The 16,602-nt window shown below is 38.4% G+C and overlaps 2 protein-coding genes and 1 long non-coding RNA gene across 3 annotated transcripts in view; 1 reads left to right on the top strand and 2 right to left on the bottom strand.

Annotated features, from left to right (window-relative positions):
• Positions 1 to 17: 17 nt before the first annotated feature.
• On the bottom strand, positions 18 to 3,950 carry LOC110041429 (uncharacterized). Its single transcript, XM_020746717.2, has 5 exons — positions 3,834 to 3,950; positions 2,561 to 2,633; positions 1,338 to 1,625; positions 811 to 891; positions 18 to 243 (listed from the first exon to the last, which is right to left on the bottom strand). The coding sequence occupies exons 2-5, from the start codon at positions 2,631 to 2,633 to the stop codon at positions 122 to 124; spliced, it is 564 nt and encodes a 187-aa protein (XP_020602376.1). The 5' UTR covers positions 3,834 to 3,950; the 3' UTR covers positions 18 to 121.
• A 719-nt stretch (positions 3,951 to 4,669) lies between these two features.
• Positions 4,670 to 11,136, bottom strand: LOC149115836 (uncharacterized). The gene is made up of 4 exons (XM_089285254.1): positions 11,037 to 11,136; positions 7,419 to 7,626; positions 6,827 to 6,936; positions 4,670 to 6,706 (listed from the first exon to the last, which is right to left on the bottom strand). Exons 1-4 carry the CDS (start codon positions 11,055 to 11,057, stop codon positions 6,506 to 6,508), a joined length of 540 nt encoding a protein of 179 aa, XP_089141380.1. The 5' UTR covers positions 11,058 to 11,136; the 3' UTR covers positions 4,670 to 6,505.
• Positions 5,151 to 16,602, top strand: part of LOC149115835 (uncharacterized) — an 18,021-nt gene continuing 6,569 nt past the window's right edge. Inside the window, exon 1 of the long non-coding RNA XR_016206145.1 lies at positions 5,151 to 5,684. This is a non-coding gene — a long non-coding RNA (uncharacterized LOC149115835). The remainder of the gene's footprint in view (positions 5,685 to 16,602) is intronic.

Below are 16,602 nucleotides of genomic sequence, written 5' to 3'. Positions count from 1 at the left end.
AACAAAAACCAAACAAGTGTGTTTTGACAAATCATTTTATTAGTGAAAAAGAAAACTCCATTCTCAAACTGTTATAAACTAAAGCAACAGGATCGCTCAAACGCAACTTGTCTTCAGGTACTCAGCGACGGCAACATGGCGGCGGGCAGGATCGGATGCATGTGTGAGTACACACGACTGGGCAAGGGCCTGGCATTGGTGGTGGAGCTGGGGGGCCTGCAGCACCGGGAAGACCGGGAGGTCCTATAAATGACAGAGAGAACAAATTATATTTTGAAACACTTTCGGACTGATAGTGTCTCTTCTAGCTCCAGATCACATGACAAGTGCACCATCATTTTGTGTCATTAGTTGTTGAGTGTATTTGTACGTTAGCCGTGCGTTGTGCGAACATGTGGCGTCAACAAAAAATAAAAACTTGTGGGAAATTATTGCAGAAAGGGCTCTATTCTAATTCAAGTAACATGTCACCGCAATTTGGAACATGTGGCACTGTTCGGCTACAAATGCAATGTATGGTTTCAGTTTCAGTTGAGATAACAAATCGAAGACGCTAAATCTTTGAGAAAAGTTGTTGGATTTAGAAACCAGCAGCCCAAGTTTTTTCGTAAGAAGTTGCACTCTCGGCAGCATAATAGACAGGCGTCCTGTAACATGTCCCAACTTTGTTCGGTTTGGCAATTTTGAGGTTTTATCTTGAGAAAAATTTGGATCACGGATCTTACCTATAATCGGGTTGTAATTTGATGCTTTTCAGAATCCTTTTATTGGATCTTTTATTTGCACAATTAGTAACAATTATTGACTAACCAGGTGGTCCAGCATCGCCTGGCGCGCCTTGGTTTCCGGGGGGTCCTGGAGGTCCCATGGGGCCATCACGTCCGGGGGGACCTATGGTTGGAGAAACACAATCGGTTGAACAAGAGTAAGTCGTGTAGTCACCTCTACTACGCACAACATACGCGACATACATTATTCCTGCAAGCAGATGGCCGCTGATTTTCTCTCACTGGTCTCTCGTTATTGAACAATACTTCCATACTTCTACATCACCATTCATATTTTTACACCTGGCCAGCTCTGGTGCTTGTTGCATAACTCTCTTTCTTTACATGTGCCTACAGTTAGTTTCCTCTCGGAAATATCTTGTACTCGTTCGTTACAATGAGGCACAATGAGGCACAACGAGGCACAATGAGGTAGAACTGAGAGCTGAGAGTTGTTCGAAATTTTCGCTGTCAGATTACAATTGAACCGTTTTTGAAAATTTACACCTGAGTTCGAGATCTGCAAAATACACTGGTAGTTGAGACATCCAGACTCTCTACAATGCCTACCTGCTGGGGCCCCGGGAAGTCCGGGAAGACCGACAGGGCCTGGAAGTCCGATGGGCCCGGAAGGCCCCTTAGGGCCATCTGGTCCGGGTGGTCCTTGTGGTCCCATTGGTCCATCCATTCCGGGAGGACCAGGTGGTGGCGGGGGAGGGGGAGGTGGTGGTGGAGGTGGTGGGGGTGGGGGTGGTGGAGGAGCGGGTTGACAACATTGTACATTACAAGAAGGAGCACAGGATGCGGGACATCCTGGCGGACACGGATTGGGGCTTCTTTTGTAGTGCCGTAGTTGTTCTGCAACAAAGAAAAAAAAAAGACAAACACATAAGAATTGCGAGGATCTGCAGCCAAAAACTTTAAACGGATGAGAGGTTTTTTTTCAAGCAGCTCAAATATTATGACCAGTTATGACAACAGGTATTATGCCATTAACTGAATTAATTATTTCGGTTTGTTGTTCTACAAAGCGATGCACCTTTCAAGGTGAACAAAACAGCCCTTACTTTCTTCTTGCAATACTCTGACAACAATCGGATGACGAGAACTTAGAAAATCGTCAGCTACAGAGAATTTTAGCTCAGTACAGAGAATTTTATTTCGACTATGAGAAAGGTATAGCTGGTTTAATTAGGAAATGCCACTCCAAATGATTTTATCTATGAAGCCCTCAATCTATTCGCAGTCCACTGGAATAAGAAATATAGAAATGAAAAGCACTGCGAGGGACATAGGGTTAAACTTAATCCTTAAGGGAATGGACTCGAAAAGGTTTTCTGTTCATGAAGTTCTTACTCTACAGACAAATTAATGTAATAAACTAGTCTATCTTGAATCTACAAAATGAAAGCAGCTTTTCCATGATTTTCTTAAAAAAAGCAAACCGAGAATTCCTCAACAGAACTCCTCATTACTTATGAATGATTAACGGTGTTGCCTTGAGCCAGAAATAGAACGGGTCACCTTCAGTTGACCAATCAAAGACGATCGTTCCATTCAACTAGCACACGGCTGGTCAATTTCAGTTCAAAGAGTATTAACTCCGTGATAAAAAAGTCACATCATAATTTCACTTTTCCCTCCTGGCTTTATTCCGTGTTACTTTTTTTGCAAGCCCTTTTTCTTGTCTAAGAAATTCCCGGGGAAGCTCTTTGCAGCTGCAATGAAACCGATGCAGTAATAGCCAGTGGCATAATGAACTGTTTGTGCTAAACACACGTTAAACGTCTTACCGAGTGACGTCGCTGAGGCGAGTGAAGCGATGTAGAGGACGGAACCCAACACCAGCAGTAAGCGTAAACCCATCTAACAAGAGAAAAAGGACATTTTTGTTATGCCACTTATTGAGACTCCCTGAGCAATTTTATTTCCCATAGATTGGCATCTAATTTCTCTTCGCAATATCATGACACTGACAAGCAGACAGGTTGTGAGAATAAAGAAAATCATCAACCAGAGGACGTTGTCTCGTTTAACCACCGAATTCTCTGGGCAATCATGAAAAAAATATGGGTCAAACAGTAAAGAAAAATGCCACTTCAAACTTGCCCGTGAGCGAGTTTGATAATTTTGCATTTGGTCGACGAATGTAGTGGTAAAAGTGATATTTTTCAAAGCTCACGAAGCTATGAAAACTACGCGAAAAAAAACACACTAAAATGAAAACAAACTACGAGAAAAGTGAAGAAAGAGCACAGCAGTTTTATAAGAGGACTTAAACATGTCTGATAAAAAAATGCTTGATTCTTAATTTTATCTACCTTTCCACATTTAATATGTGCATCATAAATTAGAATACGTGTATCCGAAGTGGTGAGATCGTTTGTGTTAAAAAAACCCTGATTCTTGCTTAAAAACGATTATTTTAGCGTCCGTTAAATCTCTATAACTCGACAAAACAGAAAGGGTAGTATCCCAAAGATCATTATGTCAAAAACAGTATCGGTAAATCAACAACGAACTTATCAAGACTTTCTGGGCAACAAGCGAACCTTTAGTAATGGATTGCGATGTCGTTCTCAGATGCAATTAATTTGCAATCACATAATTTTTTTTTCTAGCCATCTAAGAGGTTTCGATGAGATTGAAAGCCGGAAAGCGTTTTGGTACACGAATCATTCGGTGACCATGAAATCCTTGACTGGAAACAAAAGCGCCTTATTTATTGCTAAATTTGAAATTTAAAAAAAGGGAGAGAAAAATAATAACAATGTTTAGAGCCAAAAGAGTAAACTTTAACAATGTCCTAGAAATAATGTATGCTTATTTTTAATTACGGATGTAAACAGATCAAGCAACAATTAATGTATCCCCATAAATCCAAAACAAGTGTCTTAAATCAAAATATCGTAACTCATTCTACACTGAAATTTATAAATAAAGCCAGTGGGGGACCCAGAATGTTGTGAAAAGTAATTACCAAACGATATGGCTATTCCTGAGAGGAAACAAAAATGTAAAAAGCAAGTAAAAAGTAAGTAAAAAGCAAAGTGCCATAGTGCTTACCCTTGCAGTTGCAAAGCTGTCGGCGAATATGGCTCGCGTCTTTCAACTTCAGGCCCTTAAACGTCTCTACGCCGCTGAATAATTAATTACTTTCTTTTGAGGTTCATCTGGTCTTTTAACGCTTCAAGAGCTCAAGCCGGCTGGTAGAGCAACGAAACTGATCAAGCATTCGAGAGCACCGTGTCTTGGAAAAAGAAGGCTTGATCGACAGTGTAGTTAAGGACATTTCCGCTGCAAAAACTGTCTGACCGCATTTTTTTTTTAACGTGAGGTGTCACCGTCGTGCCGGTGCAAACAGCAACCTTAAAGGTTCTCTTACATTTTTACCGATATTACGTCATTTAGAAAGGGGTTGGGACGAATCCACTGCCCGAAAAGCAGGTTACACATTGAAAAAATGACGATCAGAACAGGTGGCAGTTTGCACTTACGAGATTCGTTTCGAAGAAAGGCAAGAAATGCCAGATAAATGCGCCAACGACTAAAACGGAAAAGGGGGCCCTGAAGCCGAAGCCATGCTATGTCATAGAAAATGTACTAAAACGTAACTTGGAAGTCGACCAAAGCTTTCAAACAGGGACATGTTTTACATTTTTGAACTGTGAATGAGACCTACATAGCAGGAAAGCTCTCACTCGACCGTAAACTAGTCCTTTTCTTCTAAGGGACTGGTACCTGTTAGGTTAAATGAACGTTTTCGCGTCGTAATCAGTCTTCAGTCGTATTTCTTTTACATTTTTGAACTGTGAATGAGACCTACATAGCAGGAAAGCCTAAATAAGTACAAAATATATCTATAAGGCTTTTTTAGTAATAGCAGCACGTAAGTCACAGTATTTATTTACATATTTTATTAATTTCTCTAAAAAAAGCTCTCATTTCTTATAGAGAAAAAAGTTGCAGAACACAACAAGCCAGCCGTGACGCGAAAAAATTAGATCCAAACTTTTATTTCACGTTAAAACTGACAACCCCAGATAGACAACATTAATTTCTGTTATTTCCACTAGAAAAATTGACAAGACACAAATATTACACGATTACACGAACTGCTTCTTGTAATCGCAGGTAAGAATAAAGAAAATTTGTAAACATAGTTTGCTTTTAAGGTAAACCTAATTCAGAATTTTCTGGGTCATTTGTGGCCTTTCTGATATGAATATAAATACAATGAGATTTTATTCGGACTTTATCACTATCTCAAACTGGGCCCACAAACTACCAGCCACACAAAACTGTGTCACCAGGATACCACGACCATGTTTCGGTCGGTGGCCACGTTCGCGATTTACGATTGGTTGAAATTGACTTGGTAGTGATTGTGTCAAACGGAGAGAATTAATTTTACAAATACCTTTACGCCTCGCAGCGCTTTGGACAATACTTCACCTAGATTCGAAAAGGAAAAATGCCTTTCTTGCCCTAAAAGTATGAGTACTTTACAGGAGGAAAATCAGGGGAAATTGCACTAACGCTTGAGGTGAACTGAGGTAAGACCTAAGAGCAGAGTTGTAAATACAGTTTGTATACTTCGTTGAAATAGTTTTGTTTGAATTGCTTTATGAAACGATTAGTCAAAATAAGACATCGCTATTTCACGGCTGGCGAAGATAAGAATAATAAATGTGGAACAAACTGGGGTCTAACAGGTGGAACAAGGTCTTTGTTCTTCCGTTTAAACTCAAACAGAAGCACAACAAGGTTAGTATTAATTTCTCTCGATGAAGTAGTATTAGAAAGAGGTCTCCATATCAATCATGACCAATTTCTCAAATCGGTTGCCCGGCTCAAGACAGTTACCGTGAAAGCGTGGTATGAACAAGTAACTGCATGTGTGTTTGTAAATTCAAGGTAAATACGATTTTAAAGTTCGTTAAAGTTTTGATAATGTTTAGGCTAGGTCTGTAGATTGGCCAAAAATTAACCTCACTAAAACGGTATGGAACAAAATAGATGATCTGAAAATTTGGATTTACTTTTCTTAGCACAAAATAAGGAAACTCATGAAACACAGTTTTTGTATCATTTTCCCATTTGTTCACTTCAATCTGCAATACAGTGCACAAATTATTAGCATAATTTATATGCAAAGGATTTACCTCCGAGAAGAAAATATATTGTGTATTCATAGATCACTTCAATGGAAAAGACTAAACTTATGTGGTAGCCTACGACCGATTCTATTTATGATCTTAAAGATAAATTGCTTTTGTTTTTAATCCACAGCTAGAACCTTAACAAACAATTCTAACCTTAACAAACAATTCTATCATCCGTCTAAATGAAGTCTAGTCTATGGATATCGTTTAAAATAGCATGGAATGGCCATGATATTAGTCATTTCAGTTAATTTGATATTTTAGCTTCTTTTATTTATTTCTTTGATAAGGGACATAAATTATCTTCAATATATTTCTTCGTTTAAAAGTGTTAACTTCGACGCATATCATTGTTTAAGTGAAGAATGTTGGGTAAAATTTTAAAGGTACAAAAAACAACTCAAATCTTGTTCTTTTTTGTGTGGGAAGAACATGTTCATGGCATTTTCTAGCTTCGCATCCATCAAGGGTACGGCAGCTTCTCTTACCGCTTATTGACGATCGATCCATTTTTTTCTCTTCAACGGAAACATCGGTTTAATGAAAAAGCGGTTCATGTTTTCAACCTTAAAATCAGGGGCAAGCAGAATTCATGTCAAACCATGCCATTCTCCCCGCGACTGCTTCCATGAAAGGGAATCCAGACGAATCCGACTTCACGTACAAATGCGGTTTTGAGAACGTTTCCAGTTTGTTCAGTCCTGTATAACACTCTTCACAGGCCGACTTCAGAATGAACCAATGTTTTCTGGAGAGGTCAGCTTTAGAAGCAAACTGGATGTTGAAAATAGATTTTAAAAAAAAAAATGTAAAAAGCCAGCCAAATGGGGATGAGTTGTCACCAGAAAAACAGCAACAATGAATTCCCATGCATAGCACAGTGCATCCTCTTACCTTAACAACTAGAGTTCCTTGTTTTACAGCCAGAACATAATGTTCATTTTGTGCCCATCGGTAGGAGACTACTATTGTGCCATTGATGTCCATTCGCTTTTCATTGAAGTCTTGAAATGTTCATGAAGACAAGCATACAAAGATAAGAACGGATTTGTGAAGGGATTTTGAAAGCTAAATGGAAGCATGTACATTAGTCGAAAGTATAAATAAAATTGTTTTTATGCAAAAATGCAAGTGAACATCATTAAGAATACACGGTTCTCTGGTCCCAGTTGCATGACAGCTACGTAAGTTTGTCTTTCTTTTATTTTCACGATCAAAACGCTTTTTCGCTTCAGTACGTGAAAGACGACAAAAGAAAAAGGACCAGGTTACAGTGTATATCACAGTTCATTGATAAAGCAAATCCAGCATAGTAATTCGTCAGTAAGTCGTTTGAGATTATCTTAATAGACAAGCTAGCAGAAGAAAAGATCAACAAAATGGACAAATAATTCACAATTTAACATTAATCTTGGTGTTAAATTAAAATGGCCAAAGAACAAGAGTGTTTATATCGAATGGATCTGCCGACAAACTTCAAACTTACTTGTAAATTTTAAGGTGGCGCTGTCACAAGTGCCCCTGAATGTCACGTCGGTGGGTATACCTCTGTTATTCAAATGAACCCGAAGAAGATTTCCTCCACCAGAACCGAACATTCGAGCAAAAAATGATTGCATTTGGCATGGGTAGTACTGTGGGCTGGCATGGGAGACGAAGAAACCTGGAATTCCTGACAGCAGCAGAACCGCTACCTTGAAAAGAAGTGCAGTTGTTTAAGTCAATATAAAAACGGGAACACATTGAGAATAATAAGATGTTATTTGGTTTAAGGCATTCAATTGGATAACCAGTCTAAACAACAAAATGCAACCACATTTTTAATAACTGTAGTCCGGTGTAGCTAAAACGCTGTTACTGATGTGATACCATTGCAAATCCAACATATGGAATCGCTGGGTAGTAGTTTCTGATACACAGAGTACATGGACTTATAAATACATGGTCAGCCCTGCTATCCATATCCGAGACTAATGTATTTATTTTGTGGCTAACAGCATGACACAGAGATAAATTAACTACATGAAGGTATATGGCTTTTTGCTTCATGCAACAAACTGCAATAAAAGGGCTAGTCTGCGAATTCAACACTAAGCGCTGATCGTTCAATCAGGTTTAAATCTTTAGATATCATCGGTGTCATGAGAAATAGTATCGTGGTTCAAGGTAAATATTTATTCATGCAAGCTCTAAGGTGTGGCACGGAGAACACGATGATATAGCTTGGCAGCAATCCAATTATCTGCAGGCTAAACACATTTTTGAGAATTTTTAGAAACAGAGAACTAACGATCTATCCAGCTTAAAGTTTGCAAACAAATCGACGTTTTTTACGATTTACAGTAAGGGCGTAGTTACCCAGTATTGATGCAAACAAAACACTCCTTCTTTCATGGTGTATCTATACGTAAAATAGGTGATTTATAACCCAAATCTTTCCTTTCTTTCTCAGTTGATCTGCATCTCAGGCAATGACACGTTTTCATGATACGTCGGTTTCCAGTTTAGGCGATACTGAATGCTCTTTGTAAATCCTTTATTAACAGAGCTGTTACCAGGCATTCTAAATTCGCAGATTAAAGAAAAATACAAAGGGAAAGGGTATGGGGTTAAACTGCGCCTCAATTATCACGACACATTGCGAAATTCCACAAGTGATGTTCAGGTACTGCTGATTTTTGAGCACCTTTGCGTTAATGGAAGGAGGTTTGCTGACTAGTTTGGTAATCTCGCAGAAACACTGTAACGAAGACTAGTATTTTAGAGTAAAATCTTGAGACGTGATGGCATGCAAACCCCGATCATGTGGCGACCAAGTTTCTTTTGAAACAACCCTTTGTAATAGTTTTGGCTGTGATACTCTTCCGATCGTGTGCTGATACTGATGAATTTAGGCAGATTGGATCATTTCAGTAATCACCGTATAGAAATTCTTCACAACAGTGAACAAGTCGACAAAATAGCACATTATGCACAGTCTCTTTGGAAAAAAAATGCTCCCTCACTTTGCCAAATGATCCTTCTTTTTACTTTCCCCGAGGCGAACAGGACTTCATTACACATATCAGGATTGAACGCGAGCCAAAGATTGCCGCTCAGTCTTACATAATAGAAAGAAAAAAAAAGGGGGAAAAGGCTTTACTTTGTAGCAGATGCAGTGAAATGACACAGTGTGAAGTACCTATCGTGCATATGTAGATGGAGTGTAAACCCAAAAAGGACTGTCGATTGAGATGGAAGATAAATCTTTTCAAAGAAAATGGTGAAGGTTAATGGTGTCTACAGGCAATCACACACTGCTCAATTTCTATTCGACAGCACTCCGCTTTGCCTTAACTGTTGTAAACATGTAAGATTTAGATTACATGCATCCCAAAGATCACCACCGATATCTCTCCCTAAATTAAAATCGCTTTAAAAAAGAAATGAAGAATTGAAAATATGATGGCCAGGCCATCACGTTACGAGTTATTTCTCTTTAATAAAAAGCATTTGTGTTCAAACGGTTAACGAATGACACTATTGTTTCACCGCATACATGAATGAGTTTGGAAGGACGAAATCCTCCTAATTCGGAGAACCTTCTTGACAAATGGGTTAGTATGAAGGAAACTGTCTAGAAGAACAACGTTAATTGTTAATGACATACACTGTGATCAACACTGAGACGAACATAGAAAACTTTGGGAAACTATCGATATTTATGGGATATAAGTGGAATGTTGAAGAGTAGCAGACTACAGGACAATTTCTGTGCCAAACATTTTGTCCGACATATTGGCTTTGAAAGTGCTACGGCACAAGCTCGCACTAATCCAAATGTGAACCCTTAGATGTTCCGCAAACTGAAAGACTAAGATAGACCCACATAGGTCGAACGTTTAGAGCAGTCAATCCACAATTAAATATCTGAAATTGTTATCAGCGATGTTTTGTGAGTTATTAGATTACCCTACAATTAGTCTAGAACTTTAACTTTAACAGATACCGAAAATGAATCGCTTTTACCTTTATTTTTTTTCCGATGACGGTCGCTTATTTCTGCGTGGCGAAGATGTGGCTGCGTCGGACAAAGCAAGGCAGCTATTCAGTTCAAAAGTTCCTCATACGTGGCATTCATCGTCACAATTAACCAAAAATCCTTTTCTTTTGCCTTTAATGGTATAATTATTGATATAATTGTTTCTTTCAGTTTAAGTGGCATGCCTGTGAACTAGATAGATGTAGCTAAGCGTATTGACCACTATAAACAACAACAATGGTATGTTTCTCTCTTATCCCCACTCTAAACAGTTTGCAGTTTTGTTTACTAAACTGGATTGAGATTAACTCTGCTGCAGTTAAAAAAGAAATTGTAACGACGGGAGATATTTGCAAAGTTTGTAAACGAACTTCACCCTGCGATCAGGCTTAGTGTTTCCCCACCCAAACAACGTAACGCATGTGGATGTGCATGCATGATGAAGCTTTAGACGCAATCAAATTAAAATGGAGCTCAAAGTGCGTCACCCTCATTCATTGTGAGACCATGGTTCGTAAGTGCAACAATGGCAATCTACGTACATGAGTATAAATTCAGTACAGTGATGTTCAATCCTCGCGCAAAGACCACATGTTCTTTCTGATAACAGCAACAGCATGAAAGAAACTTGTTTAGTTTTGAAAGCTGGTTTTGGGCCAAAAGATAATGATGCTGCTTCAAATTAAATGAAGCGTTTAAAAGTCATATTTCTACCAGAGTATTACATAAGAAATTTGTACAGCACACGTTTCAAAGCACCTTGTTCTGTGCAGTGCAGAATTAAAATAACAGAAACATTCAAAGGCAGTTCCTCTGCAGGAGAAAAACATTGTGTTTGAACGTCAGCATGCAAAGACACTCAATAGCACAAAATAAATAAACCCAACATTGAAGTCTGTAGACAGTGCATTTTCCCCTTACTTTTGTGACAACCATGATGAACGTGATGTAGTTGGTCTTATGTGATGCGCAAAACAAGTTATTTGTTTTTCTTATTGAGGTGCTCTTTCATTTAAAAAATGTTTCACCGCAAGTTTTCAGATCATCTAATCATTCAGCCAATTTGCTGATAAACAAACCTACCGTCAAGAAGAGTTGATCCATATCCAAAATCCGTTCTTTATAAAGGCTACAGTAGGAAAGGCTGTACTTCAGTAATGATTGTGAATGTCATCGAGTCTTAGTCTTAAAAGGTTATCAATGAAAGGCCTGTCAAAAGAACAAAAAATATACTCCCTACTGTATTAGGTTTATATGGATTTCGTTTCAATGTATGATAGTGTATCACAGACATAACATCTTCAACCAATACAATCGTTTGACCTCAATTGGACTTTGATATGTGGAAAAGACCAGCACGAGAAATGCTCATGCTTGTCACCTACCGTTCAGTAGGACAATTGCAAAATAATTTTCTGTAACTCATTAAGGACTGACGCATTTTAACGGCTTAGACGAAAATTTGTTCCCCTTAAGCATAGATCTCAACTATTAGACCAGCAAAGCTTCAACTAAATGCGCCAAGTCATGTCTTCATACCAACTGAATCGAGGGGATCTAGCATGATTATGAACCTTAAGTATTTTGCTTAGGTCATTCCACCCCTTTCTGTGTTTTCCTCTGGGAATGGCAAACAAAATGAATAAAAGTTGGGGGGGGGGGGGGGGGGAGCGGAGTTGAGAAAAAAAGCAATAAGCGTGTGCTGTTTTCAAATGCCTTGTGCAGCTGCCGTCTTACCACCGAGAAAGATACCTTTAAACTTTGCAATGAAAGCAATGCTTTTTGGTGACCTCCGTCAGTTTAAAAGTTACATGAAAGTGAGATGTTTAATTAAAATTGCCCGGATCGCCCGTCAAAGCGTGACAAATCTTGGAAACTTAATCATTGTGTGAACCATTCTATGGTTTGAAAATTGTTTCTGATTGCTTGATTAATCATTTGGTTCATGTTTTTTGGTGATTGCACCTTGAGAAAAAGCAATAAATTGTGTTCACGGTTGGACTGTTTTGCTTCATACCTTCACCAGCATGTAAAACGTGTTGCCTTAGTGGAAACAAAAAGCAGAATCAAGGTTAAAATATATCCAAATAGATACGTTTACTTCTGTACTGTCTCTTCTCAGGTCACTCTGTGACTGTGATTTGCAAAACTTGCAATTTAAATTAACGATTTTCCATTGAACAAAAACAACAATTTGATTGAAAACAAGAAATAAAAAATGTGCAGAGATGGTTAAGTAGATTCAGAGGGTTTACAACGAAATTCAAAGCATATAAATTTTTAAACAAGTTAGAAGCTCCTTCATATGATGATGAACTTTTATTTTTTCACATACGGTGACAACGGAAGGAAAGAAAATTACAAACAAAGAATTTTGCCGTTCCCATAGAGTCTAGAAATCGAAAACGAACTGACAGTCAAAATCAAGTCATCTACTGTTTTGATCTTCATTGTCTGGCGTTTGAAATGAAAGTTTCATTTTCTGTTGTTTATTCCTTGATCTTTTTAACAAAGGGGAATCTTTAAAACATTTATCCAATTTGCACCCTTTTCAGCAATTTTAACAAAGGGCATTTGGAGATATACCTTTTCCTTAACGTACGCTAGGTAATCACTCATCACTAGCTTCTGACCTAAGAGCACAACCTTGAATACTATAAAATTCTTAGAAATAGCTCTTCTGAACTGGTGATCAGTAATGAATGCACAATCACTCTTTTTAAAGCTTGTATACATGTAGCACTCTGTTTGACCTAGAGATCGTTGCACTTGGTTACAAAACAGCGAAATCTCCGAGTGATTAACAAAACAACTCTTTTCGATCTTGCCTGGCGCGTGCTTTATTTGGATGTAAAATATTATCAAAATACGAGAACAAATGATTATTTAACTGTAGACCGCTAGGAAAACAAAAGAATCTGTTGTTTTCTTCATGGAATACAAAATGAATCACATCACAACAAGTTACATGCAGGGCGACACGTTCAAACAGAAATTCCAATCTGGTGCGGGACAAAAATCATGATGTGTATTCATGGAATTCAAGCCCATTATTCACTACAGGTAAATGAAGCACAGAAACATATTTTGCTTAAAAGAACATCAACAAGAATTCGCTCGCTCAATTAGTCTTTGCGGCCCGTATAAATCAGTGTACATTTTTTCTACACACTTTGTTAGTGAGGCATTTGCTGTTGTTAGCGCATCTTAGAATTTGCATCGAAGTCAATCATCTGCAACTGTCCTCAGGAAAAAAGGAAAAATTACATAAGAGTTACGTTGTAGTTGGACTGCATTTACATCAGTATTTAATTAGTAACATGAATAGGTCTGCGAGACTACTCACTTTCACCTCACCCAGTGCATGCCTCGTATGGTCCTCCTTCACGTAGGATTAGATTCTGTTTAATGGCGGTATTAGGCGCGCATGGAAAGACCATCGTTTATCTACCGTGTCTAGAGCTGTTAAGGCAAACGTACGACCTATTAATAAGTAGCAACGGAGTGAACGTCATTTGAAGACAACGTTTTAGCTCAAACAATTCAGTAAATTCATAAAGGTAATTGAGACTATGTTCAATTACCTCAACTGCAGTTTAATTGCACTGAATCCCGGCAAGAAATTTTGATATTGTATCGCTGAGATTTGCCCGGTACACTTATTCTTTGCTTAAATTGTTACGGCTAGCAAAAGTTCGAGAGGAGATTTCAAAAACTGGATTCCTATGCAATCGACCTTTGAATAGGACTCTGCTCCTCACCAAGATAAACAAGAATGCATTGTTAATAATCAAACCCTTGCGACGATTTAGTTCGCCTGTAAACAGAAAGAATTCCTTTGCAGACCTACCTGGTCAAAAGTTTTCAAGACATCTAATTGCATTGCCAAAACGTGGTACGTAATCCACTTTTACCAAAAAATTCCCAATGGCCGCACTGCTTCTCATCAATTGGGAGAGACCTTTACGTCGACAATTTAAACAGAATGAGACTTGACATCAAAAAATATGTTTTTCGACAATATTTCAGCGCAAAATTTGACATTGGGGCTTTCTCTAATCTCAATATGGTGTATCTGCAATTCATGCGTCAGGTAAATGATTGTATTTCTTGGGTTGATTAACAACGGGGACAAATTAAGTTCCAAGATCACGAGAATCTTCTTTTTCACATTTTTGAAAACATTTGTCTTCATTCCCGAAGAAAGATCAAGGTTACATTTTTTTCGGCAGTCTTTTTAGCAGAACATTTTTTTTTTTAAAGCAGAACTTCTGTTATAAAAAATGAAGCTTTGGGGAAGGAAACAATAATGAACATCTAGGCGCTGCCTTCAAACTGAAAAGAAGACTCCAAGCCTTTTGCTCTATTTCTCGACGCAATAGAATGTATCGTAAATTCACGTTCGGTACATTTAACACAACTTTAAATATTTAAGTGGACTCACCAAATCATCAAAAGTTAGCTTGCGTGCTTTGTGTCAAACTCTCGACACGTCGCCAGTGCACATCTCCACGAATTCTCCATTCCAGTCGAACCTGTCACGACAGCTTGCGTGGGCGGCTGTTCGTGCAAATATGCTGAAAAGGTACTCTGAGGGATACAAAAACTCCAACACGGCGCATTTTTCCATTTACCACTGCACTTAAGATACAATTCGTCTCAGTTTTAGCTGATTTTTTTGTGCATCAGGTGACAAGCCAGAATTCGTCAAGATCAATAGATGATAATGAAAGGTAAGGTGACATTACTCGTAATGCCTTCACGTAGGTGAAACAACTTGTTTGTTTCTTTCTAGCTGATTTCATGGGTTCTATTGGACGATTGAAGCTAAAAAAAGACTATCAGAGAAAAACAGTGTTGAATGACTGTCACCTTGAGGGCAAACACACTTAGACTGTAAGTGGCGGCATGAGGAGATAGTTAACTACTATTGAATATAAGTGATTACGTGAGATAAATCAAGTGGAAATGAAGATGCACGCAATTTGGTAGTAGATCATGAAACGATTAACCAAGGGGAGAAAATAGTAAGCAAAGAAGAGCGCTAGAAATCAAATAAGCGAGCAATTAAGCACATAAACAGATAAACTCAAGCAATTGAATAAACAAAAATGTGGAGTAGAGAACGCAACAGTGCCTTTTTTCCAGGTAAGAAGACTCTCCACAGTTATTGGAAGGTTGGTTTGTCGCTTTGAAATAACATACAGCTCAAAGATTGATTCCATTTATATAATAAACCTAATAATATACATGAAAAAAAAATCTCGATTCTGATTGGCTGAGGGCAGTGCAGTTCAAGTGTAACTGCAGCGCAAAAAGTGTACCACCAGTGAAAAAAGTGTAACACCAGTGCAAATTACACATCGTAATTCTGGATTATGATTGGCTGAAAGACAATAGGAAATTTTCTAAGCCAATGATATCACGTAAAATGATGACTAAAATTTTGTGCCAAGACTTTGAAAAAAGTTTTCTCGAATGAGAAAAAAATGGCTTCAAGGAAGATCTTCCGGCATTTTCTCCGCGCGAATTTTTTCATGTTTATATTATTAATAAGTAATCATACGGTTTTTCTCGTTCACTTTCTAATTAATTTGCACTTGTGAAATTTTCAAAAAGCTCAGTCGTGCAAATTAATTCCAAACTGAACTCGAAACCGTATGATTACCTATACAATTAGTCTGAGTATCATAGCGAGAATATTTCGAGCATTATTAACGCAAGCACCTTACTTGTAAGGATATGTCGCTTAACAACAACTTGGCCAAAATTCGCGGGCTCAGAAAATTTGCGGAGACGAGTGTCACACAAATTGGCAAAGCACCTCTAATACGGCTTTATTGCCTCTCCTTTTCAATCCCATTAAGTGAACGCGTTATTATGAACTGAATGCATCCGACAAAGACTATTCCAGCTCTCTTTCGGCAGGCACCCATATAGCATTCGGGTCGAGTGACAATAAACAGGAATACTGCCTTAAACAAATCTCACTTCAAGACTCTGTTGCAGCTCGAAATGCTTATTACACGTATACTTTAATATAAACTTAATTATAAAACAACTAAAATTAAATAAAAATTATCATATTTAGAAAGGAAGCCAGGTCAGCCTCAGCTAGTTTTCATGCGGGTAACCTATCCTGGTCAAATTGAAATTTGGAGATGTTGGTTTTTGTGGAGAGAAAACCGGGGAACCCGGAGAAAAAACCTTAGGAGGAGGGCGAGAACCAACAACAAACTCAATCCACATATGGCACAGGGCTGGAATCGAATCTGGGCTACTGATTAATGGAGGAGGGCGCTTTTACCTCCGCACCATAGTATTTGACTTAGGATCTGGTACAAAAATGATGATTTTCGAACGACTGACGCGAATGCTCCAATGCAAGGGATACCAATGAAGGCGTCAAAATCACCCGTCTGTTCCACGGGTTGTCAATCTAAGCGTTTCCCTAGCTCTTCCCCGAAAACATGCCAATGAAAGCGTGCCCTCGAAGAAAATACCACTGTCATATTGCTAAACTAAGATATATTCTCTGCTTAAGCAAAAGGACGGGAATTTGATAACCCTTCGTTATGAATTTTCGCGTTTCTTTTTGGCTCAGATTCGCGCCGATTTCGCGTCGTTTTTTCATAGTGCTGGTTAAGGA

Source organism: Orbicella faveolata, unplaced genomic scaffold (genome assembly GCF_042242905.1).
Source record: "Orbicella faveolata isolate gen_17 unplaced genomic scaffold, um_ofav_v1 contig_13, whole genome shotgun sequence".
Classification (NCBI taxonomy): Eukaryota; Metazoa; Cnidaria; class Anthozoa; order Scleractinia; family Merulinidae; genus Orbicella; species Orbicella faveolata.
The sequence above is the reverse complement of the archived record's forward strand: the minus strand, read 5'-3'. Positions and strand labels throughout refer to the sequence as shown.